The following is a 23,185-nucleotide window of genomic DNA, read 5'->3' on the forward strand; positions in this document are numbered from 1 at the left end:
TTTTACTTTATTCGATACCATCAGCGCGGCGTTCAGGGAGGGAGGACATGGGCAGGAACATGAAATACCACTGAACAGGACAGTGGTGCAGGAAGCTACCGGCAGGCTCATGGCGCATTTCTCAACTGCTTTTTCCGACACTTTGTTACACAGTTTTTATTAGACCAATATACAGGAGACGTCCTTCTTATTCACTTTCCCAAAACACTCGGTGCCATGTCGCAACACATAGCATAGAATGAAAGCGATGATCAATGCCTGAAACAATGCATGGCTCTTTGAATAATGAACGGTATAGGGCAAATTGAAGTCTTGAATGACGTCGCGGGGTCAGTTCACCGACGGACCAACAAGCAGTCAACCTCCCAAGCAAACACGCGCGTTTACTATATAAATTTTCTGTGCAGTCGCATAGTGCATCTACTGCTTTACCTACAGACATCATGGCCGATCCAGATGCGGAAACCATCCTGATGCTCACCGGCATCTCCGGTTGCACAGATGATGAGGCGCGCAGATGGCTCAAGGTCAAAAACAGCGACGCGGACGCGGCTCTGAATGCCATACTGGACAACGAGGATCTTTCGAAAGCTGAAGTGAGTTATCTGTTTCTTACTGCTAAACACATGTCCCACTGTAGCCAGAGAATGCACGGAGTTTATGAGCACGGAGTGGTGTTTGAAGAGGCTATCTCGAAACATCTCTATGGCCGAACTTCTGATTTGAGAGACAGTGCATCTCTGTAGCTTACAGTATCACTACATGTTATTGTGATACTCTGATGTTGTTCGGCATACCTGTCACCGTGCATGTACTGACTCACGCCAGCAAACCACCACCTGGAACGAGAACGAATTCAGTGCCGGCCGCGACGGTACCGCAGCGTTTGGACCCCAAAACTACTGTACGGACATCCTATGGAGAATGTTCAACATCTCGACTAACTAGCTCAAGCATACAACGAACAAAATCTACGCCCATTAGGACAGAGCGCTGCGCCCACTAGAGGCAATTCGCCCGCGCCTTCCCTCAGACAACCCTCCAACAGAGACGATGAAGATGCCGACCTGCAGAAAGCCATCGCCGCATCGCAAGAAGGCGTTACTCTACCCAAATCCGACACCAACTTCAAACCTGCCACGGAGAATCATTACGATCCTTCAAAGTGGTCAATGACCGCCATCGCTGGCATCGACTCTCAACAGGCCAGCGAGATCATCCCGGATTTGGAACCTCATGAGCGCAAGAACGAAGATGGTGAACCGAGGTTCTTGAAGCAACTGCCATCGGGCGATTACTTACCTAGTCTACTGACTATCGCTCACTCAATCCCTATGGCACGCAAGGCTCTGTTATCGCCACAGAAGACTTACTCCTCCTATGGCTCGGACTCCGAATGGTGGAAGGGCCACGGCATCCGCCTACCCAAGATCGTCAGTACTGTCAGCGGTGCACCTTTAGAGCCTGCCACCACCAACCAGGACGAAGTTCTCGCGGAGATGCAGCGACTGATGGCTCTGCTGGACGAGAGTCTGAGATCATACGGTAGTGCAGAGACACTTGTTCGCCTTGCCGCAAACGATGGTGGATGCATCCTCGACCAAGTTCTCCAGCAATGGGAAAAGGCCTACCTGGATGCCATGGACGAGTACCCAAACACTGATAAGTTCTTTGTTTTTCACTCATTGATAGGCACAACGAACCCAGAAGGCATGACTACTTCGGATCTCTTCTCATTACCACTATTCGTCAACTCCGGTCCCGACTCGTCCTGTGTAGAACTGGCAGCTATCATGGACGACACCCTTTGGGATACCGAGGGCGACGACTCAACCCTCTATGACAACTACATCGACTACTGCGCACAAGTCCTGCCTATCCGTCTGACCCAGAATGATAGTTCGAAGGAAACGCTGAACGTCGTTATCCCACCTTTCTTCTACGTCGACAAGTATCTTAAGGAGAATGCTGAGTTGACCAAGGATGTCCGCAAGCAGATGGCTCAGATCAAAAGGAAGATTGACAAGATTCAGACGGCTCAATTTAAACTGAATAACTATCACCATGCACAGAAAGGAAACCTAAACACAACACAACTGATGAAGCACGCGCAGAACTACTTCTCAGGCGAGACCAGAAAGACTTTGCTTGGAGAAAGAGAAGGTGCTGGCGCTGGCGGAGACACCGACATCCCTCTACCATTGGAGCATCACAGCAAGATAGCTGAGCAGTTGAAAGCGGTCTGTGAAGCGGTAGAGCTGAAGCTCAAAGGTATGTGCACGCCCCTCATCTCAATCTTCGACAATTCTGACAAGCAACAGCCCTCGAACAAGAAAAAGAAAAGGCACGCAAGGCACTGGTAGAACTTTCACAAGAGACGGGACTACCACAAGAGAAGCTTAAGCACAGATACTCGCTCAGAGGTGTCTCCACCAAGCCTCATGTAACATACCTTCTCCGTTCTCGCGATCCTTCCGACACAGCCATGGTAGACGACGAAGATGCACCCGAAGGCATGCAGTGGTGGCGCATCGAGTACGACGTTCATGTGAACGGCGCCAAGGTCATCAAGACCAAATCAACACAAGACGACGTGATCCGAGCCGTGGAACTCGAACACAACCAGGCCCTACTGGTCTACGCTAGCGACTATGCCATCTCAGATGAACACGAGGTCGAGCTGACTCCAGGCCTTGACGAGTTCATCTATCATGACGATGAACACTTCAACGCAGAGCTACAGATGAATGACATCGGACATGTCAACGTCTATCCTGCATACGACGGTACCAGACAACGCCGTGGTTCGGCAGATAGTACCACAGTCAACTACGACGAGGGCCCACCTGGTTATGAGCCACCACCCTACGACGCAGACGTGGAATACGGCAGCATACCGATCAACATCCAAGACAGCAAAGACGTGGCCATGCTCGACAGACACACCCCTCCCGCTCACGAGATTCGACTCGAGCAGGAAGAAGTACAGCCAGAAGAGGCTGACGACCTTGGAGAAACAGAGATGGTTGAGAAGACTCATGCCGCGCCTTCGTTGTACAGATACGGCAACGATGGCCGCAAGACAAGCGAGACAGCCAGTGGGGATGCCATGACAGGCGTCAAGGCCTCGGAGAAAGAAGTCGATTTGATCGATTTTGAGAACTGAATGTACCCCTCTACCTAGGTTATGTTCGAATCACTGGATGTTTGTATTCTTTCATCATTAGATAGGTAGGTAGCTTGAGAAGTCTGGGTCAAACAGTTGAATGATCCATAATTCAACGTCTTAGATGTTGCTTCCCTGTCCCAATCATCTGTGTTGTTCATGTAAGGCATTCATCAAAAGTGAACACTCGCCACTCCACTCGGTGTGGAGACCCATCCTTGGTTGATGGTTGAAAACAATGTATACAATCGCTCAGACCAAGGCATAAATGAGTAGCAAATGAGCGCGTATTGTCAATTTCCAAACTAGCCAAGAAACACCTCCACCTCAACATACTTACAGAAAAAACACTCAAGAGACAGCATGAAAATACACGGCATTCACGAATTCAATTCCAGAAATCATTCCCTTGCTTTACTGAGGGACAGGTTCCGGGGAAACTGATGGATGCTGGGATCGAAGTGGATGAAGATTTAGACAAGGTGCTCGAAGTAGTTGTGACTGTTCTTTTGGCTAGATCGCGCTCTGCAGCACTCGGAATACATGTCGTGGTTGTGGTAGAAGACACATCATAGCTGGTCACAGTGGATGCTGTGATAGCGACGGTCGATGTAGTGATTGGAACTATTGCGGTCATTGAAGATGTGAACTGCGCAGTAGAGGTGATCATTGCCGTCTTGATACCAAGGAACGTAGAGCAGAAAGGCGAGGCGGATGGATATGCCTTGAGCAGATTGACCACTAAGTCAACCGCAGAACAGAGGTTGACAGTACGCTCATCGAGTGGGAAAGCAGACGTAGGAGAAGCAAGCAAAACGTCCATATACTGGAAGCACAATATCAAATGGAGTTAGCTGCAGCTTTTGGACTGGGAGATGGAAGGAAGGGAGTCATCGAGAATTGTCGGTTGCTCAGTATTAATGATTAAATTATGCAAGATATGAAAAGTGGAGACTCCTCACTTCCACTATCTCGAACCATTCAACCTTTCGATATCGGCCTGATTATAATACCTCTCATGAACACACTCTCTGGAAAATCATACAGTAAGGGATAAAGTAATCTACTCTCCGCGTCATATCTCCATCTCTCTCAAGATCAGAATCAGGACGAAGGACAGGAAAAGATAGTCTCTCCGGAACACGGCCTGTCAAAGGACTCACGAAAACATAAAAGAGGAACAACCACAATCGAGTCAGAATCCAATCTCACCCTCAAGAAAGAAGAGCCATGGCATCAACCACAAATCCATCCCTCCACTTCCTCTTCCTCCTCTCCGACTCGGCCTTACCACTGGGTTCCTTTGCCTTTTCCTCCGGTCTAGAATCCTACCTCGCACACCACAAACCTCCTTTCTCCTCTGCATCAACCACTCCACCTTTGGATTTCCACTTCTTCTTACACTGCAGTGTACGGAATTTAGCGAGCACATCATTGCCTTATGTGCTTGCTGCTTACTCCAAGCCCGAGGAGTTGGAGACACTGGATAATGACTTTGATGCGAGCACGAGTTGTACTGTTGGAAGGAGAGCTAGTGTCGCGCAGGGAAAAGCTTTGTTGAGTCTTTGGGAAAGGGCATTTAGTGCGAGTTGCGTCAAGGATGCAGCGACGGAAGCAGCGATTGAGGCTATAACGCAATTTGCTGCGTCTTTCAAAGTCTCAAAACCAGATCAGTGGGGGCTAAAGCTGAATGCACATTTTGCACCTCTGTTTGGTGTGTTGTGCAGAGCGTTGGGGCTGGGAGAAGAAGAGGCAGCATATCTGTTTCTCTGTAATCATGCCAAGAGTGTGCTGTCAGCGGCAGTGAGAGCGGGTGTTATGGGTCCGTATCTCAGTCATGGTGTGCTTGCTTCTGAGAAGTTGCAGATTGTCATCAGGGAGTGCGTGATGGGAGAGAAAGGGACAAAGGTCGAGGATGCTGGATTAAGTGTTCCGGTCATGGATTTGTGGGTAGGCCGGCATGAGTTGTTGTATTCAAGGATCTTCAATTCGTAGAGGGGAAGGAGGGAAGATGACAGGTGTAAGAGTTTTGTTCATTAATTCGTTTCTATCGGTAATACTCGTCGTTTCAACAAAAGGCCAGCCTCCGCCAAAAATGCTTTCGCTTACAAACAGTAAAAGAAAAAAACGCTCAAGAGGGAAAATAGGAATAGAAAGAAGAGAAGAAGAAAATGCCATCGCTAACCCCTGGTTTTATGTCGCTCACAGAATCTCCTTGAGCTGGTTCTTCTGTGCAGGTGTCAAACTTGCAGGGAATTGGATCTTGACACCGACGATGAAATCGCCTCGTTCATCTGGCTTCTTGCTCTTGGGCATGCCTAGGTTGGGGTAGCGGTCTCTGAAGGTTGGTGGTGTAGGGCCGCCAGAGCTGACACCAATTTGTTTACCGTCGATGGTCTTTACGGTTCTTGACCAGCCGGTCAGGGCCTCTTTCAGTGTGATTTCGACGTTGTGGATGATGTCGTCGCCTTCGCGTTTGTATAGTGGGTGTTCTTTCTGTGATGGCTGTTAGTATTGTTATGAAGATGAGGATTGTGGATTGTATGTGCTTACCTCTTCGATGATGAAGTGCATGTCTTGGACACCTCCCTCGACCTGATCTCCCACTCCAGCAAACTTGATCTTGCTGCCAGGCTTGAGACCCTTCTTAATCGGAACCTCAAGAATGCGATCTTCCACCGACTGTTTGTTGGTCTGGTTGTCGAATGTCTTTCTCTTGATCTTCAGTTTCTTTGTGCAGCCGGTGAACAAATCTTCGAGGGCGACTGGCAATGGCTTCTCGACAACGGTGACTTCGGGAGTCTGTTGGCGTCTGCTGGGCATGCCGCCATTCATGCTAGGACGGGCACGAGCACCTGCTCCGGGGCGTCCACCAAATCCGCCGGGCATGGCACCGAAGGAAGAGAAGAAGTCGTCTTCGTCTCCTCCCATTCCACCGCCCATACCAGCACCGCCACCACCTCTGAGGAACTCGGAGAAGATGCTCTCGGGGTTGCTGAAGGAGAAACCACCAGGCATACCACCACCACTCGTCGAAAAGTGGAACTTGGTACCTCCGGGACCTCCCGCTGCACCGCCAGGGAAACCTCCAAATCCACCAGGCATGCCTCCAAAGCCGCCAGCACCGCCTGCATCATCCGGCGGAGGGGCACCACCTCTTAGCAGGAATTCGAGACCGAATTGGTCATAGGTTTTGCGTTTGTCGACATCGGAGAGGATTTCGTAGGCTTGCGAGACTTCTTTGAATTTTTCCGAGGCTTGCGGGTTGTCCTTGTTCTTGTCGGGATGGTATTTCAGAGCGGCTTTGCGGTAGGCCTTTTTGATCTCGTCGGGGGTCGCGGTAGGCGCGATGCCTAGCGAGTCGTATAGCTTTGTCTCGGCGACCATTGTGTGTGATGAGCGAGTGAGTGCGTGTGTAGAGAGTCGATCAAGCAACGGGCGATAGCGATTGGGAAGGTTGTTCACGCAGGTTGGAAGAAAAGGCTTCTTGATTGTTGGGTCGGTTGCTGCTTTGAGCTGCTCCCTCGGTCGAGCGTGTGACATCAGATGTCTGGGGAAACTTCTCGAATCGCCCACCATACCCCACACTCTACCATTGACTTCCATGCCACGAGTCCTTCATTTCACCTCGGCCATGATTGATATATCATACGTACATGACAAGAATGTCTGTCGGACTGCGTCGGGTCGTAGAAAATCCTGTTGACCAGCCTCCAGTGCTTCTCACATCCTCGTGCTGCCCCGCTGTCCTTCATTGTAGTGGCATTACTTCCGCAAGCAGCCTGTTTCGATGGTCGATGAAGTTCTGAGTGAGAATATTGCCTGTGCCCTGCTCCTCGACCTTGAACACCTCGATCGCTGTACTCTTTGCTTCTCGCCGAATCCTCCAGACGCCTTCGCCGACAATCGTGTGTTTGAGGAAGTCAAGGAACTGGCCTGTAAAGTTGATGCAAATGTTGCCATTCCACTTGTACGTGCCTTGTTGTTGGATCTTGGATGGAATTTGCTGCGTGCTTAATTCCTCAATGTTCAGCAACTTGCCATCTCGCGAGCGAAAGCCGATGACGATTTTTGGCACACTGCAGTCTGGTCAGCCGTGGGGCATATAAATCAGCTCATTGAATGACAAACTTCAGCAAAAAAGACTGAGCCCAGAATTTCAGGAGCTTCTTATCGAGGACCCAGCGATCGCGCTCATGCTCTGGCTGTTTGGATGTCTTGAGCTCTACCCATCTAGCCGGTGCTTGTGGATCATCGGGCTTGTAGCCGAGTACTGTATCATGTCAGTCTTGTTCGCGACAAAGCAGTCGATGTCTCTACCTCCATCTACTTCTCCACCAATGACCATCGAGGCGCCGCCGATCTCTGTCCTGCAGATACTGCAGTATTGAGCATAGTTGTCAACAACTTCGTTCTCTCGTCCCTCGATTGCTTCTCTTGTCGTCTCTCCCCAAGGTTTGTCCAAGAGTGATAACGTCTCAAACTTGTAGCCTGTTTCAAAAACGTCAGCGTTTGACGGGAAATAGGAATGATATTGGTCGCTGACCCCAAAACATGGCCATATCCTGTGGTGGACCTCTATTCCGTGAGAAGCGAGCCTTTTGTGCTTCTTTTGATGCCGCCTTGTATGCATGATTCTCTTCAATGTATCTGTTGCAAAGATATCGGTCAGTCTTACTTTCTTATTGGTGATGTTCAAAAGACGCTGCGTACATTGTGCCCTTTACGTCATGTTAGCCATGTCAACTAGTACCGTTTGGAAGATCAATCCCCTCACCTGAAAGCATGTTGCGTTCATCTCAAACCCATCTTCCATCTCATATGGCGCTGTCAAGATCTAAGCGCACGATTAGTATGTCCCCTAATACACAAGCATCCAACTTGAGACAGACCCTAGTCATCATACCCCTCCACGTCACAAGATCAACTTCAGTCTTCTTGCCATTGCGTGTTTCGGCCTCGACAAGCGTGTCTAGCAGACCGTCTAGATGCTCATCACCACTGTCATCTCGTTGTCGAAACGAATCGTACCCTTTGGAAAGATCGACAGGAAACCTGTTATCTTGTTGATGACCAGGTATGTTGAAGAATGGTGGGTAGTAGTATCTCAATGATTCGTTGTCAAGTGGCTTGAGTTTATGTTCAGAGTCGTAAGAGAAGAAAGCAATTTCCTGGTCATGATCAGCTTCCCGATGCGTGTGATTCCCAGATAATCGTACAGTTGGTTTCTTGATTCTAGTATTTGCTCCAGCGAACTGCTGTACTGGCTCAACCAAAAAGCGCTGCATGGTTTTTGTGTTCATGGACCATTGTTGCGTTGGAAGATCCAGACGGCTTTGGTGGAGGATGCGAGCCAACGCGCGCTTTATGCTTGGAACGCTATGCCATAAGCGGCCAGTATCAGGTTTTATGCAAACGTTCTCAACGGCATCCTGATCGATCGACTGTTCAGAAAGATGATGCTTGTATCACACGTTGTGTAGAATTTCATAACAAAGAAATCATGGAAGAAGCGTGCTTTCATGCTTTTGGAAACATATACGTAGATGAAATAACAGAAATCATCCAGAAATGCAAGCAAAGATCCCATCACATCATCAGTCTTCCATGGCTAAAGATCAGATGCGAGTCCATGCTGATTCTTCCATTGGGTTGCTGCTGCTCCTTTGCCTCTCCACAGTCCTCCGAGACTGTACCGAGCACTACCCTATGAACAGTGGGATTGGGCAGATGCGTGATCGTGCGTATTGCTGGTCGACGTTGTGGCCCTGCGATGACTCTTCTTCTCTCCGTTCTACTATTCTGCCCCGAGTCTGTTGCCCCCAGTCGCTCTATGGGCATACTGAACACAGTCTTTGTCATTTGGCGGATCGAACTTGTTCTGCGAGAGAAGTTAGTCAAATGCGGAGCGCGTTATCCACTGCAACATACTTCTTCAGTGTGAGTGTCGAGACTTTTCGGAGAAGCTGACTGGCATTGTCTGCTTGATCTGCAGCTTGTGATAGAACTTGTCGCACTGACTCATCACGTTTGACAGATGTGCTGGAAGTTTGTTCCACAAAGGAAGTGTCTGTCGACGTAACTATGGTTGAAGCGTCCGTTGCCTTTTCCGAGTGAATCGCTTGTAGATTTTCTGGTCCGGTGGACTTGAGAAAGTGCGTTAAGGAACGTATGTTCGATGCTTCTGTCTGTGCTGCTCGCGGTACCATCGACTTTTTGAGAGGTTGCCATGGGATCGCGCGTGGTGTGCGTGTTCTTATGCCCTGGACAGGATCTGAGACTGGATGGCCGATGGACTTGGTGGTGGACGAGGCGTCTTCCGGATATACGCTGGTGATGCTACTTACAACATCAAAGTCAGCAGCATGTTGCCTGGCCGTTCTGTCACAACAAAATCCAACCGGGCTGTCCAGGACTGCAGTATTGAAGACCAGTGATGCAGGTATCCTGTGCAGCAATCGGTGTCCATATCGTCCTTTCTGTTTGAGTGTCCATTCGTACGCTGCAATTTCCTCATTCTCCTGAACCAGATGATGCGACAGTGTAAAGTCCAATCCGAGGGAATGATAGGAGCGATTGCAATCAGTCTGCTTTAGGATATAAGCACATAGCTTGAAGCTGATTTGCGCTTGCTCGTATTCAGTAAGTTCGAATCGCACGAGACCAAGAAGATAGTGAGCAAGCGGGGCCATGAAACGATGCAGTGGAAGAACCTTCTTAAAAGTTTGCTCAGCATGCTCATATTCAGCTTGAAGGGTGTGAGTCATGCCAATGTTCAGCAAGAGAACTGCTTTGATCAGACAGTTCGGTGCCTGTTTTTCCAGCATCTCGAACTGACCGACAGCCCAGTCTAGATCGTAGGCCACTTTGACGAGGAAACAGGCGTGCTTCCACACATCTCTCAGTCGATTCTGATCAAAATCCATGGGACGGTGCTGGACGAGCTGAGTATCCATTGAGATCGAGTGCAGCAAGCAAGTTTTTGTCAAACTTGAGTTTGTACTTGATACAGTCAGGCAGTTCGGCGAGTCCGTTTGGACAATGGTCCGGAGCAGGCGATAAGGCACAGTTTTATACAGCTGATCAGGAGTATAGCTCTCACCAACGTGGCACTGCCAGCGTCAAGGACAATCATGTGTTTTCAACATATCTCTACAAGGCCAGTCCACACGTATGAGCTCCTGTCATGTGGTTAAAGGCGCAGACCTGCTCATGATCCCATGCAACACAGCTCTCAGAGACAGATGGGCTTCTTTTGACGCATGTGAGATGTGATTGAAGGACGGCCAATTGTTTGACTTGACTGAATAGAGACATGCTTGTCTGCATCGAGCATGACCGTCGGAAGAATCTGCCTGTCAACCTCAAGCATCGCCTGTGGCTCGCATACCTCATGGCTCAGGTTCTGCCACAACGATCATCTCGTAGGCAGCTGCCCCACAGTCCTTCAATGTCGTAAGACGACTGAGTCTTGAAGATGAAAACACACCTTCGTAATCTTGCCAATCCATCTTAGGCCCAAGCCAGATAATCTTGGAGAGATTGACATGGTCATGTAGTTCAAGATATTGTTTAATCAACTTGGGCTCGCGAGGATATGTGAAGATCCAAACGTGAGATCTGCCTGCTTGCGAACAGAGGTCCCAGGTGCCACCTACAAAAAACATATTTTGCTCAGGTAAGTACTTGTTGACATTCGGCGAGACTTCTACACCGCACACGTCGTACGAGTTGTCCAAGAGATCGGAAAGCAGGCTTTCGAGAAGGCCGGTGCCGCTACCGATGCTGAGCACAGAGATGGCTGGACCATGAGGCAGGAGGTTGGCCAAATTGTGGAGCAGGGGTTGCGAAATGGCCATACAACAATCCGGATGATGCTTGGGCTCAACAGAAGAAGCAAAACTCATAATGTTGGCAGGGCGATTTATGAACCAAGTCAGGAATTGGCTCCAAGTTGTGGCTGGTGCTGCAGGGGAAAAGATGAAAAAGACCCTCGGATGTCAAGAGGCCACCAAGCGCACGGGCACGGGGGCGGCGGCCTGTCGGTCGGTGGTCATGAACAACAAGGATGGAGGTCTTGATCAATTTCTTTTGCAGAGACAGTTTTCTGTCTTGACATGTCTTGTCTCTGGGAGCCGCCAACATTCTTTCGACCTGTGCAACCAACCTCGTGAGACGTGACGATCTTGTGCATACAGCCGATTACGATCACGACCCCTCGTCTCCCTAATCGCAACGGTCCGGTCCTTCCATAGCGATCTCCTTGTTTAGAACCGTTTTCTGCCTAAACAAACCACTGCGCAACTCCAAGAACTGGTCACCGTTCGGTCGCTCTTGCCAACTTGTCTTCCGATCTCGCAGCATTTTCCACCAGAAGACGACGTGCTGAACAAGGTGTACATCGGTGGAACAAGTGCTCAGCAGACACCGGTCGCATTCGCAAGGTCATGAACAGGCTGGACCTGTTGTGCATCAACCGTTTGCGCGGCTCTTCGTAGTAACAACGACGATAACCACAATCCAACACACGACATGGCGACTGCATACCAATCTACCCCACGTTGGGAGCAATCCGTCCCAATGGGCCACGAGGTGAGCGCAAGTCTCCCCAAGAATCCGCGCCCAAGTTCGAATCGACTAACTTCACTACAGAACCTGCCTCTGGCTAACCAAGCCTTGTTTGATCCTTCGTACGCGTTCGACCCCAATCAGACGTCTCGCGGTTCCTCGAACTACCATTCCACACGCCGACCTTCTCAGCACACCGCTACACTCGATGTCGACTCATACCAACTGGATCAGATCAAGCGTGATAGCGGAAGGAGTATGAGGAAAGGAAGCACCCATTCACGAGGCTCGAGTCCTCAGAAAGGCCCAGTGTCACACCTTCGGAGACCGTCAACATCTCACAACCGACCCTCGGCCCCTCTTACGCTACCTCGTGCTGAGTCCGAGGCTGCTATTGATCCCGATCCTGAAAGATCAGCATGGATCCACCGCGACAAGCTTGCTCGCATCGAGAGTCGGGAGATGGCTGCTGCTGGGTTTGGATTGCCTCGCAATCCGCGCTCGAGTCGTTCCGGTAGTCGTTCGGCAAGTCGATCACAAAGTCGCAATGCTGCCTCACGTAGCCAAATGAGCCATCTCGCACTACCTAACGAAGACACACCCAAAGTGCCTGGATTCGAGGAACAGAGCGGAGCAGGCGCAAACCAGGATCCGGACTCTGATGAGTACGAGGAAAGACTACGGGAGGAGCCTCGAATGGATCGCAATATGTACAGTCGAAGTCTTCCAAGATCGGCTGTATCTCGTATTCCTGTTGCAAGAGCTAGCCCTGCACCTGTCGCACACAGCCTCGTCGAACGCGACTCTCCTCTACCTCGCAGCATGAGTAGTCCTCTCGGTGATAGTGCAAACTCAAACAGAAGATCGCGCAGCCAAAGTCTAGGAGATCCAGCCATGATGGTCGAACCTTCAAGTACGCGATCTGCGATACCCACAAAGCCAAGGCCTCGTAGCTCCCATATCCAGGATTCTCCCGGTGTTACCGAATCACCCTCGCTGAGCCAACGCACGACACAATCCCTGACCGCCGTATCGAGGGCCAAGGCAATGAACAAGGCTGCGTCAGGAGGCTCTGTGGGTGGAAAGACCATTCCACGTACCGCTTCAAAGGCCCGAAATCCATCGCCAAAGGACAGCCCGGTTAGAAGGCCTACATCCGGCTCCACCAGGTCTCGGCCGACTTCATTCCACATGCGACCAGAAGGAGAGGCACCTTGGGTCGCGACCATGTATAAGCCCGACCCCAGATTACCGCCAGATCAGCAAATGCTTCCAACTCATGCAAAGCGCGCAATGCAAGGTGGATCGGATAGTGCGGATGAGGCTGAAAAGGCTTACCCGCTCAACATTGACTCTTTGAGCGATGAGGAGCTGGCCAAGATGGGAGCTCTACCCTCGCCCGAGTCGGCTAAAAAGGCAGAGATGCTCAAGTCTACACAGCAAGGCACGGGTAGCTTACCACCACCGTGGCCTCTCACAAGCATCAAGAGCGATGCCAGAAGCCAAACCGGAAGTGCTAAGGGCACGACTGGTGGGTACACGATTACGCCAAAGATTGCGCCTCCAATTGATCCCCCGAGAATACCAAAGTCACCAACTGCCCAGGCTCAAGTGACTAGCTCGGTCAACGCCGGTGTACAAAGAGTGCCAGATCTTGATGAGAAAGACGATGGCAAGAAAAAGAAGAAGGGGCTTGCATGCTGTATCGTCATGTAAAGTCCGAGTCCGCATCGTGCATATACCCTAACCACGCGCATATTGTGTAGAGGAGCTACACCAAGATCGCTCTTTCGATTCTCTTGTTTCTGTTTCATATGTGGGGTTCCGAGAATGTCTGCTCTACTGCTTTTCCTTTTCCCAATTTCTTCGTCTCTAATTGCTTTTCTCTATCTCCTAGCGTCCCAGCAAGCGATTGGCGTTATGTCTTCTCTTCAAGCGTAGTCAAAACTTTTATTGTCGATATCTCGATCTGTTGCTTTCCAATCAAGATTTCATTTTTACCATGGGTCCAAACACAGTCAATCAAATCAAATTACGCGCAAAAGAACAATCACTGCAGCTGTAACTGAAGTGTTCCCGTTGAACCAAGTGATTGACGAGATGCACACAGACATAATCAGAGCAAATCATTCCCCGGTGACAAACATAGTGCGTACCTTCGTGGATCTACTAGTGCTTCACCAAGGCTAGTACGATCATGTTATATCTTCAGTGTCAGCCTGATCTGGCTTACACTGTATAGACAAGCAGTATTACAAGTTATAATTTGAATGGCAATATCGATTATCATATATTCGAGTAGGTACCATTCAGTGAGAGAGACGATCGAAGATGCATATCACGTGCTGAGCAAGCTCTTGGCGCAGGTCGACAGCCGAGAAGAGCGCACAGACCGGGCGCGGCACTCACCAGAGAAAGTCCGCTTCGCGAAATCCTCTACTTTCCAACAACCCACACATATCGACTCTTCGAGGATCACCCGACAGCGTCGTTATATCTATTCAAAATGGTACGCCCCGCCGATTGAAGGAAGCGGAAAGAGTCTTTGCATCTGTCTGCGCACACCGCAATTGCAAACCGCAGCTCTTTCCGTGGACAATTTGCGAGAGAAGAATTCAAAACTAACACACCCTTCAAGTCGGATGTAGAAGAGCCCACCAGCCCCGTCGCCGCCGCCGAGGAGGTCGAAGTTGGCGCCGATGAGTCCGCTCAGTCCGGCTCCATGTCCGTCCTCGATGCCCTCAAGGGTGTCCTCAAGATCTCTTTGATCCACGATGGACTTGCCCGCGGTCTTCGCGAGGCTTCCAAGGCTCTCGACCGTCGCCAGGCACACATGTGCGTCCTCAACGAGGCTTGCGAGGAGGAGGCCTACAAGAAGCTCATCGTTGCCCTCTGCGGCGAGCACAAGATCCCTCTCATCAAGGTCCCTGATGGCAAGCAGCTCGGCGAGTGGGCCGGTCTCTGTAAGTCCTTTAATTCCAAGTTTTTCACGAACCGAACAGTCTTCTAACAACCACCACAGGCCAGATTGACCGTGAGGGTAACGCCCGCAAGGTCGTCAACTGCTCTTGCGTCGTCGTCAAGGACTGGGGTGAGGAGTCGCAGGAGCGCTCCATCCTCCTCAACTACTTCCAGACCGAGCAGTAAACGCTTCATTGCGCTTTATCGCCGCGTCTTTCTGTTAAAAACACTATCGAGCTCCCCGAACAATAATCATCAATCACGTCAAAACAAAACAAGACGGAGGATCGGGCACAGGTGGTCAAGGATCGGCAATGGCAGACAAGTTCAAAATGGAATGAGAGAACTCTCCAAACACATTCTCGTGCGCATGTTATCCTGTTTTCGTGACTAGTGACTTCCCATGTTGCAGGCATAGTTCTATCAACTGAAGTTGTCATTGATTGCATGCGATTAAGTGAATGTAGTATTCAATTTTCTCATCACCAGAAATCATCTAAACTGCCACGACCCGAGCGTTCCACCACTCCTCGCAGCAAGCCTCAAATGTTGATAAGGACTCGTCTTGGTGTCAAAGTAAAGACCGTCGATATTCCCATCGCTTCTCCTCAGACTAACATAGTAAAACCCACTGATAGTCAGGCCATGATTCAAATCATTGTCGTCACCCTCGCCAGCCAGACGCTCCGAGTGTCCCTGACAGAGATCGGATTCGGAGTGTATAAAGCATCGCTCCTTCCAGCGCATGAATATCCATTCTGACATGATCTCGTCCATTTGCGCGCGACTTAGCATTGCTCGCGCGACGTCTTCGTCTGATTTCATGTTGTTGAAGGGCGGTAAATTTCGCCAGTATGACGCATCTGTTTGAGCTGTGGTCGGAGGGAACGTGATTCCTCCATGATTTGGCGATCTGGTGGGTGTGAGAAAGGTGTGTACGTTTAGGTCGATAATCTGCCCTTCCAGATACGTCGTAATTGGAGGTGTTGGAACGCCTGTCTCGGCAGATGTATGTGTTGTGTTAGGAACGTCGAAAGCCTCCATGGTACCAGCCATGCTCATGTTCTCCAAATTCACAGCTTGAACTGTGACTTTGACTGGCCAACGATCTTGAACATCCCGAAGCGGTGTCGACAGATACGAAAAAGGGTTGCCAGAAAAGGACTGAGGGGACGAACGAGAGTATGGAGTCGGAGTGTGGCCGAGCCATGGACGAGTAGCATCGAATGCTGGTGGTGTACGTAGAGAGGATGCTTTGGCGGATGTTGTGGTATGTTGAGTACCACGAAAGACAGCGCCCGGTGCAAGCCATGAGGAAGGCTGTGGATGAAGAGAGCTACCCGTATCTGTTATTAGGTCATCATAGCACTCGGGAGCAAAGAGGCCATGGTCCAAGGCCAAAGACAGCGACTCGTCGTATGAAGAGCATTCGCGCACATGGTCGAGATATCTCACAGCGGACTCGAGCAGAGGCGATGGACGTGACAAAGAAGTCGAGGGCGATGGTTCCTGAGCAGGGCTATCGGCCAAATATGTGCGTCGGTATGCGCTTCGAGCGTCTTGAGTATCGTTCGTACTTTGGATGTCCCGTTGGGTCGCACTGGGCGAGAGGGCGCTGGTACGGGCATTCTGCATGATAGCAGCGCTCCTCAAGTCATGGCGACGGTAAAGGGTACGACGGCGCGAGGCGGCTTGCTCGGATTCGTGGTCCTCGCTGGTACGAGTAGGGGCCCAGTCATAGAGGGACTGGTTGTGTGTCGGTGGCACGCCATATGTCGGCCTCGAGTCTTCCAAGCGGCTGAGTCTAGCAAGCACTCTTTGTAGTCTCTGTCTCCTAGTTTCGTCTTCGGTTGAGCGGTCGGTGGCTTCTGCTTGTGCTTCTGCTTCTCGTCGGCGGTCAAGGCGGTTCAGGTCTCGCAAGAGTTGACGGTCACGGCTTGAATTGGACATTATTCTGTCGTCGCGGTGTTCCAGACATCAGCGGCTTTTGCGTTGACGTCTGACAATATCAGAACAGAAATCCATCTCCGAAGTCCTGCTCCCTTCACCTACTTGGTCTATTTCCAGCGAGCGTCTTGGATGACTGTAGCAGTGGCCGTGACTGACTTCGGCGATGACGGTTCAACGGCGATGACGCCTTTTTCGATACAGGACCCTTTGTCGTTCAGCATACAACCTCTCGACTCGTCAGAACAAAGAACAATTGCCCGCCTCGAACGAAAGTCGAGCCGGCTGAGCAGGGCTGAGGGTATGCCCGAGTGCTGTTGAAGATGCAACTTGCTCGCCACCGTCGCACCTTCCTAGTGGCTGTCGTCGGACTGCGCCAACCCTGCTGCTAACTAACGTCGCTCTACAGCGATATATTCAGCAGCTCATTGACTGTTGTTGGATTTTGTATAGCGTTTGAGCTTGCCCTCATGTCTCGCCGCCAATGATTCGACTCCTTGATCTACAAATGTCCATTAATGGCTCGAGTCACTCCGAGTACGATTCCGTGGGACCAAACGCGCCATCGTCTCAGCACGAAAGGCACTTTCGCAACCGCCTCTGTCGCTCCTCCTCGTCTTTTGTTCCACAGCAACCGCGTTTTTCCTTTTCTTATCTCTGTCTAACTTATTCGTTTCTTTGTTGACCTGTGGCCGGTCCACGTCTAGACGCTCTTTCATACTAACCGCCGTCAATCATTGTGGTCGCTAACATTTCCTGTCCACTCTTTTTCTGTTATTTCCCGTGGACCGACATGTTTAGATCTCACAGTAGAATTCAGTCCTCCAACTCTGTCTCGGATCTCGCACAGTATGACGAGAAAAGAGCTTGGATTGCCGAGGATGATTTTCAGCCTTCGAGACAAAGCACTTCACGTCAGAGGTCTTTGGTGTACCTGCTGCTTCTTTCCGAGGCTATAATGGCGGCCTCTCTATCAGCACAAATCCCGTTGCTTGTCGCTGTCTCCTCAACAGCATGTTCGGACTACAGCTCGGCCTACATTCGAAGCCTCTTAGAGTGCGCATATTCCTTTGGAAGCACCTGCAGCGTCTTCTGGGGATATGCAACCGACAGAAGTGGACGCAAGAAGACAGCTATGCTCGGACTCACTGGCACGCTGGCTTCTTGTCTTTCTATGGGCTTCGCTACAACCCTTCCAGGTTGGGTCACTTTGCGATTCTTGGCCGGCTGCATGGGTTCAGCAGTTTTCACATCTGCTCTTGCGATGCTCGCTGATTTGAGTATGCCATCTGCCAAGGCTTTACGGATCGTGTCGAGCTTGCCTTTGATATCAGTTTGCGGAGGTATCGGTCCGCTCTTGCAGTCTGTTGTCAGACAGGTCGGCAAACGTGCGCCTGCTGGAATTTGGTCGCAGTGGCCTGCTTTGAACGGTCAAATTGCTTGCGCTGGGTTGATTCTTATCATCTCCCTAGTCGAGGCTTTTTGCTTGCGCGAGGTTAGTATTGCTGATCGCTCGATACGCGCATATGCTCACAAGTCTTGCAGACCTTGGACTCCCGGGCTGTAGCTAGCCTCCAGAACGAGAAATCGTCCTTGCTCGAACACAAATCTGACGATAGCGAGGCATTGCTTGCTGTCTCTGTTGTGGATATCGACGAAGAGCCCGCAAGGATCTGCATTGACGACTTTCTGCAAGCGCCATCTTTTGTAACACTCCTAGCTTCCTTCTCTATTCTGTCGTTACACTCATCAACGTTTGAGGTGCTGCTTCCGCATCTTGCCGACTCACCTGCCAATATGGGTGGCATGGGCCTCCCTTGTGGTCTGCTGAACACGATCATCACCATCGTGAAGCTAGTGGCTGCCATGGGAGTATTCTACGCCCTGCCGAAGCTTCAGGCTAAGGCGTCCGTTCTCTCAACCTACCGTCAGATCTCTGTCGCCTTCCCTGGTATCTACGTGCTGATCCCATTCCTTGCTATGCTTGCTACAGTATCTGGAGCCCCGGGCACTTCGTGGGCCGTGTTCAGCACTGTCGCCGTAATCGCCAAGGAATTGTTTGCAGAGATAGCAATGGTGCTGGCCATCTTGCTTGCATTCTCTGCCGCGCCGAACGCAGCATCCGCGGGCACCAGCATAGGTCTTCTCGGTCTTTCCAACCTCTTCAGAGCGCTTGCGGTTGGTGTTAGTGGTTTGAGCTATTACCTCTCGGATGCATATTCCGTGGTTGCCATCAATGCTACTCTTTGGGCGTTGTTGGCTGTGTTGGCATTCACTGGTGCATGTATCAACTGGAGACTGAGGGAAGCACCCCTTGTTGGACAGGACATTCCAGCTGAGCTGCTGCGCTGGAGCAGTGTGTTCGACGCCGAATCGGACTCTGAAGCTGATATATAGGCGACAATGTTTTCTTACATTTCCTTGCTTCCTTCTTGTAGATTCACAAACACATGCTCCAATCTTTCTTTAGTCGTTATATAGTTTCTTATATGTTGATATACTCAAACTTTATATATTATCAAGCCTTGCCCTGCAACAACAGCACAGTGATATTCTTATCATTTTGAAATCGATCATCATTTGCCGCCTTGACAGATGATAGAGGAGAACCGATGGAAGTACTGTTTCTATATCATCCTCTGAATCACTCTTTCCATCAAGGTGTGGTACCTCGGAAAAGACATTCGTGTGCATGGATGACTAACCGTTATTCCCGAGATTTGCCTCTGCGCTCTTTGTGCGTTCCTCCATCGTGTTGCGCGTTTTGTGCGGGAGAACCATGACATGGCGCAACTGGAGTTGAATTCATCATTTGATAAGATAGACCCCTTCCCATGATCCAGGTAAATTCAATAACATATCGCTTCTCTTCTCAATTCAATCTTCTGCCATCGGACTCCCCATGATGGAGCTGCACCCAAGTTACGAGATGGTCGCAACACCAACAATAACAACCACTACACTCTTCATATCCAATCTACACTGCCCTTCATGCATCACAAGCATCCAATTTTGTCTCGAAGATTTGTGTATCCAACCATCTTCGATTTCTCACTCGATAATCCACCACTCAATCACAATCCGCCACGCTCCATCCATCTCCCATACCGCCATCTCTTCAAACCTCGAAAAAGCAGGCTTTGAAGTCTACAGTGTTGTACAAGCGAACCGGGAGCCTGCTTCTCTCAAATCTTCGCAACCCGAGGATACTGGCATCAATCAAGACTGGGGTTTGGAGCAAGCTGTGCAGAGATGGAAGACTGCATGGAAGGACAAGGATACAGAGGCGGAGAAGAGCAAAAAGAGAAAAAGACATGTGGAACAGTGTGTTCAGTGTCGAGATGAGTTGTTGCAGAGCTGTGGTTCTCAGGAAGCGCTGATGCAGAAAGTACAGCCCTTTGTTGATGCTTCTGATGTCGAGAAAGGTGGTGCTGTTTCTTCTGAGGACGAGGGTGGTAGGGACGAGCTTGAGGCTGTGGTACCTTCCATGCCGGAGCTCTTTCGTGCTACTTTCTCGATTGAAGGGATGACGTGTAGTGCCTGCGTTACCGCTATCTCCCAGGCTGTCTCTCGGCATTCCTTTGTACAGGATGTGAATGTCAACCTACTCAGCAACTCGGCTACAGTCGTCTTCTCAGGTCAAGGTAACGAGAAAACCATCTCAGAGTCAATCGATGATGCTGGATACGATGTGTCCTTGAGCGACTTGGAGAGTCTGAATATCAAGAAGATTGCCCACGAGCAAACATGGAAAGCAACATTTTCTGTCACAGGCATGACTTGTACTGCTTGCGTACGATCTCTAACTGCTGGGCTTGAACAGCCGGAGTGGGTCGACAGCGCTCAAGTCAATCTGATCTCCAATAGTGCCACGGTGGTATTTAAAGGGATCAAGGAAGGCGTCAAGGATATCGTTACCATAATCGAGAACCTAGGGTTCGACGCTTCGGCCGACGAAGTCAACAGCATTGATGGCGTCGAGGAACAGACTCTAAAAAGGACAGTCGTTTTGCGCATGACAGGAATGTACTGTCACCACTGTCCATCTCGCATCCTCCAAGCTCTCTCCGACAACTTTGGCGACAAAGTCAAGGTCGACGAAGAGTGCAGTATAAATGATCCACTACTTCGACTCAGCTATCAACCTCAACCACCGACTCTCACACTTCGACACATCCTCAACACCATCAATGGATTAGACACACAAGTCCGAGCCTCGATCTTTAATCCTCCAACCATCGAACAACGATCAAGAGAAATCCACGCCGCCGAACGCAGAAAAATCCTTCTCCGCTTCCTGCTGTGTCTAGTCACTGCCATTCCAACCTTTGTAATCGGCATCGTGTACATGACTCTCGTCAAGCACGAAAACACGGGTCGCAAGTACTTGATGCAACACATCTGGACAGGTAGCGTCAGCAGAGCAGACTGGGCTTTGTTCATCCTAGGAAGCATCATCTACTTTTTCGCCGCCGACATTTTCCACATCAGGAGTTTGCAGGGTATATACCTCATGTGGAAGCCTTCGTCACGCACGCCTCTCAGTCATCGATTACTCAGATTCGGCAATATGAATATGTTGATTAGTCTGGGAACTTCGGTTGCGTATTTTGCTTCTATTGCTGCTCTTGGTATCAATGCTAATACTACTAGTGACAAGAGCATGGGACAGGGACAAGCTTATTACTTTGACTCTGTGGTGTTCTTGACATTGTTCTTGTTGGGTGGCAGAGGTATGGAAGCATGGACAAAAGCAAAGACCGGAGACGCTGTTTCTGCTTTAGGGTCTCTCAGACCTGATACCGCTCTCTTGGTCTCCTCTTCTAACAACGCATCTCCAACTCTAGATAAAACACCAACAGAGCTGCTCGAGGTAGGCGATGTAGTGCGAGTGCTTCAGGGCAGTTCTCCGCCCTTCGACGGCACCATCATCTCCGGAACCACAAAATTCGACGAAGCAAGTCTGACAGGAGAATCCAGACTCGTTGCCAAACAACCCGGCGATGAGGTCTTTTCCGGCACAATCAACAAAGGAGCTCCCATCGATATACGCTTGACTTCCATCTCGGGAACCTCAATGCTAGATCAAATCATCAAGGTCGTTCGCGAGGGACAAACCAAACGCGCGCCCGTGGAACGTGTGGCTGATATCTTGACCTCGCGCTTTGTGCCGCTGATTGTGTTTCTGGGGATCCTTACTTGGTTGATCTGGCTCTCGTTGGGTCTTTCTGGGGCTTTGCCTTCGTCGTATCTGGATACAGACATTGGCGGATGGCCATTTTGGTCGCTGCAATTCTCGATAGCGGTATTTGTGGTGGCGTGTCCTTGTGGAATCGGTCTCGCTGCTCCGACTGCGTTGTTCGTGGGCGGTGGATTGGCCGCTAAACATGGTGTTCTTGTCAAGGGTGGTGGAGAGGCTTTTCAGGAGGCGTCGATGCTTGATTGCGTTGTTTTTGACAAGACGGGCACGTTGACAGAAGGAAAGGAACCGGCTGTTGCTGATTGCAAGATCCTTGGCGACAAGAGAAGGGCTTTCATGATGGCAAGGGTACTCGAGGAGAACAGCAGTCACCCGGTCGCCAGAGCTGTTGTCGAGTACAGCAAAGCTCGAGTTTCCGATGGCGAAACCATTCAAGCTGCCAACGTTGAGGAAGTGCCTGGCCAAGGACTCAAAGGAACCTTCAACACAGGCTCAGAGACACACATCACAGCCATCATTGGCAACGAAGCACTGATGGCAGATTTCAACGTACATCTCGACTCGGAAAGCACAGATCTGATCGAAAGTTGGAAACAGCAGGGCAAGTCTATTGCTCTTCTATCAGTCTCTCCATCACCAACAACAGCTTTCACATTACAAGCAGCCTTTGCAATCGCGGATCCACTGCGGCCAGAAGCAGCCACAGTTGTCAAATGGCTGCAAAAGCAAGGCCTCGAGGTCTTTATGATCTCAGGCGATAATGCAACCACAGCGAACAGCGTGGGAGCAGCAGTAGGCATACCCGCCTCCAACATCTTCGCTGGAGTTTTGCCAGAGCAAAAAGCAGATAAGATCAAGTATTTGCAGCAGACGCTTGCACCGCGAAAGTCGCGAGGATTGATCGGGTCGCGCAAACATAGGGCTACGGTAGCCATGTGCGGCGATGGCATCAACGATTCTCCAGCTTTGGCGACGGCGGACGTGAGCATCGCAATCGGGTCCGGGTCTGATGTAGCCTTGTCGACAGCTTCGTTTGTGCTCGTGACATCCGACTTGCACGCTCTGGTCAGGCTTTTGGAGCTGTCGCGCGTGGTGTTTCGTCGAGTTGTGCTCAACTTTGCGTGGGCGTTGGTGTACAATCTGATTGCACTGCCCGTTGCAGCAGGAGCGTTGTATGTCATAAGAACCAGCGGAGGCAAGCACGTCCGGCTGGATCCAGTGTGGGCCAGCTTGGCCATGGCGCTGAGTTCGGTGTCTGTGGTATCGAGCAGTCTGTTACTGCGCACCAAGATTCCATTTGTGGGCTTCAGAGCAACCAAGATTTAGTCAGAGTGTAGCGTAGT

General features: G+C 50.4%; 11 protein-coding genes across 11 annotated transcripts; 6 read left to right on the top strand and 5 right to left on the bottom strand.

Moving 5' to 3' along the window:
* Positions 1 to 443: 443 nt before the first annotated feature.
* On the top strand, positions 444 to 3,166 carry M436DRAFT_61233 (uncharacterized protein; the record flags this gene model as incomplete). The annotated part of the gene is made up of 4 exons (XM_013574834.1): positions 444 to 596; positions 829 to 904; positions 949 to 2,271; positions 2,322 to 3,166. 4 exons carry the CDS (start codon positions 444 to 446, stop codon positions 3,164 to 3,166), a joined length of 2,397 nt encoding a protein of 798 aa, XP_013430288.1.
* Positions 3,167 to 4,396: 1,230 nt separating this feature from the next.
* M436DRAFT_40524 (UreF urease accessory protein) lies at positions 4,397 to 5,161 on the top strand (the record flags this gene model as incomplete). The annotated part of the gene is made up of 1 exon (XM_013574738.1): positions 4,397 to 5,161. The coding sequence occupies one exon, from the start codon at positions 4,397 to 4,399 to the stop codon at positions 5,159 to 5,161; it is 765 nt and encodes a 254-aa protein (XP_013430192.1).
* A 207-nt stretch (positions 5,162 to 5,368) lies between these two features.
* Positions 5,369 to 6,553, bottom strand: M436DRAFT_70344 (DnaJ-domain-containing protein; the record flags this gene model as incomplete). Its single annotated transcript, XM_013574927.1, has 2 exons — positions 5,369 to 5,662; positions 5,720 to 6,553. The coding sequence occupies 2 exons, from the start codon at positions 6,551 to 6,553 to the stop codon at positions 5,369 to 5,371; spliced, it is 1,128 nt and encodes a 375-aa protein (XP_013430381.1).
* A 364-nt stretch (positions 6,554 to 6,917) lies between these two features.
* On the bottom strand, positions 6,918 to 8,454 carry M436DRAFT_40154 (HLA class III protein Dom3z; the record flags this gene model as incomplete). The annotated part of the gene is made up of 8 exons (XM_013574682.1): positions 6,918 to 7,245; positions 7,298 to 7,439; positions 7,487 to 7,657; positions 7,713 to 7,816; positions 7,880 to 7,887; positions 7,944 to 8,003; positions 8,059 to 8,337; positions 8,386 to 8,454. The coding sequence occupies 8 exons, from the start codon at positions 8,452 to 8,454 to the stop codon at positions 6,918 to 6,920; spliced, it is 1,161 nt and encodes a 386-aa protein (XP_013430136.1).
* A 1,185-nt stretch (positions 8,455 to 9,639) lies between these two features.
* Positions 9,640 to 10,122, bottom strand: M436DRAFT_24869 (uncharacterized protein; the record flags this gene model as incomplete). The annotated part of the gene is made up of 1 exon (XM_013574504.1): positions 9,640 to 10,122. A coding segment is annotated over one exon (483 nt), but the record flags the coding sequence as incomplete, so codon positions are not given.
* A 435-nt stretch (positions 10,123 to 10,557) lies between these two features.
* M436DRAFT_70347 (uncharacterized protein) lies at positions 10,558 to 11,700 on the bottom strand (the record flags this gene model as incomplete). The annotated part of the gene is made up of 2 exons (XM_013574928.1): positions 10,558 to 11,068; positions 11,696 to 11,700. The coding sequence occupies 2 exons, from the start codon at positions 11,698 to 11,700 to the stop codon at positions 10,558 to 10,560; spliced, it is 516 nt and encodes a 171-aa protein (XP_013430382.1).
* Positions 11,699 to 13,450, top strand: M436DRAFT_61237 (uncharacterized protein; the record flags this gene model as incomplete). The annotated part of the gene is made up of 2 exons (XM_013574835.1): positions 11,699 to 11,758; positions 11,819 to 13,450. The coding sequence occupies 2 exons, from the start codon at positions 11,699 to 11,701 to the stop codon at positions 13,448 to 13,450; spliced, it is 1,692 nt and encodes a 563-aa protein (XP_013430289.1).
* Positions 13,451 to 14,456: 1,006 nt separating this feature from the next.
* M436DRAFT_40196 (L30e-like protein) lies at positions 14,457 to 14,881 on the top strand (the record flags this gene model as incomplete). Its single annotated transcript, XM_013574692.1, has 2 exons — positions 14,457 to 14,697; positions 14,757 to 14,881. The coding sequence occupies 2 exons, from the start codon at positions 14,457 to 14,459 to the stop codon at positions 14,879 to 14,881; spliced, it is 366 nt and encodes a 121-aa protein (XP_013430146.1).
* A 306-nt stretch (positions 14,882 to 15,187) lies between these two features.
* On the bottom strand, positions 15,188 to 16,645 carry M436DRAFT_39243 (uncharacterized protein; the record flags this gene model as incomplete). The annotated part of the gene is made up of 1 exon (XM_013574518.1): positions 15,188 to 16,645. The coding sequence occupies one exon, from the start codon at positions 16,643 to 16,645 to the stop codon at positions 15,188 to 15,190; it is 1,458 nt and encodes a 485-aa protein (XP_013429972.1).
* A 790-nt stretch (positions 16,646 to 17,435) lies between these two features.
* Positions 17,436 to 19,039, top strand: M436DRAFT_39464 (MFS general substrate transporter; the record flags this gene model as incomplete). The annotated part of the gene is made up of 2 exons (XM_013574552.1): positions 17,436 to 18,137; positions 18,188 to 19,039. The coding sequence occupies 2 exons, from the start codon at positions 17,436 to 17,438 to the stop codon at positions 19,037 to 19,039; spliced, it is 1,554 nt and encodes a 517-aa protein (XP_013430006.1).
* A 532-nt stretch (positions 19,040 to 19,571) lies between these two features.
* M436DRAFT_40613 (heavy metal translocatin) lies at positions 19,572 to 23,168 on the top strand (the record flags this gene model as incomplete). The annotated part of the gene is made up of 2 exons (XM_013574755.1): positions 19,572 to 19,799; positions 19,902 to 23,168. The coding sequence occupies 2 exons, from the start codon at positions 19,572 to 19,574 to the stop codon at positions 23,166 to 23,168; spliced, it is 3,495 nt and encodes a 1,164-aa protein (XP_013430209.1).
* Between the last annotated feature and the right edge of the window lie 17 nt (positions 23,169 to 23,185).

Source organism: Aureobasidium namibiae (assembly GCF_000721765.1).
Source record: "Aureobasidium namibiae CBS 147.97 unplaced genomic scaffold scaffold_3, whole genome shotgun sequence".
NCBI lineage: Eukaryota > Fungi > Ascomycota > Dothideomycetes > Dothideales > Saccotheciaceae > Aureobasidium > Aureobasidium namibiae.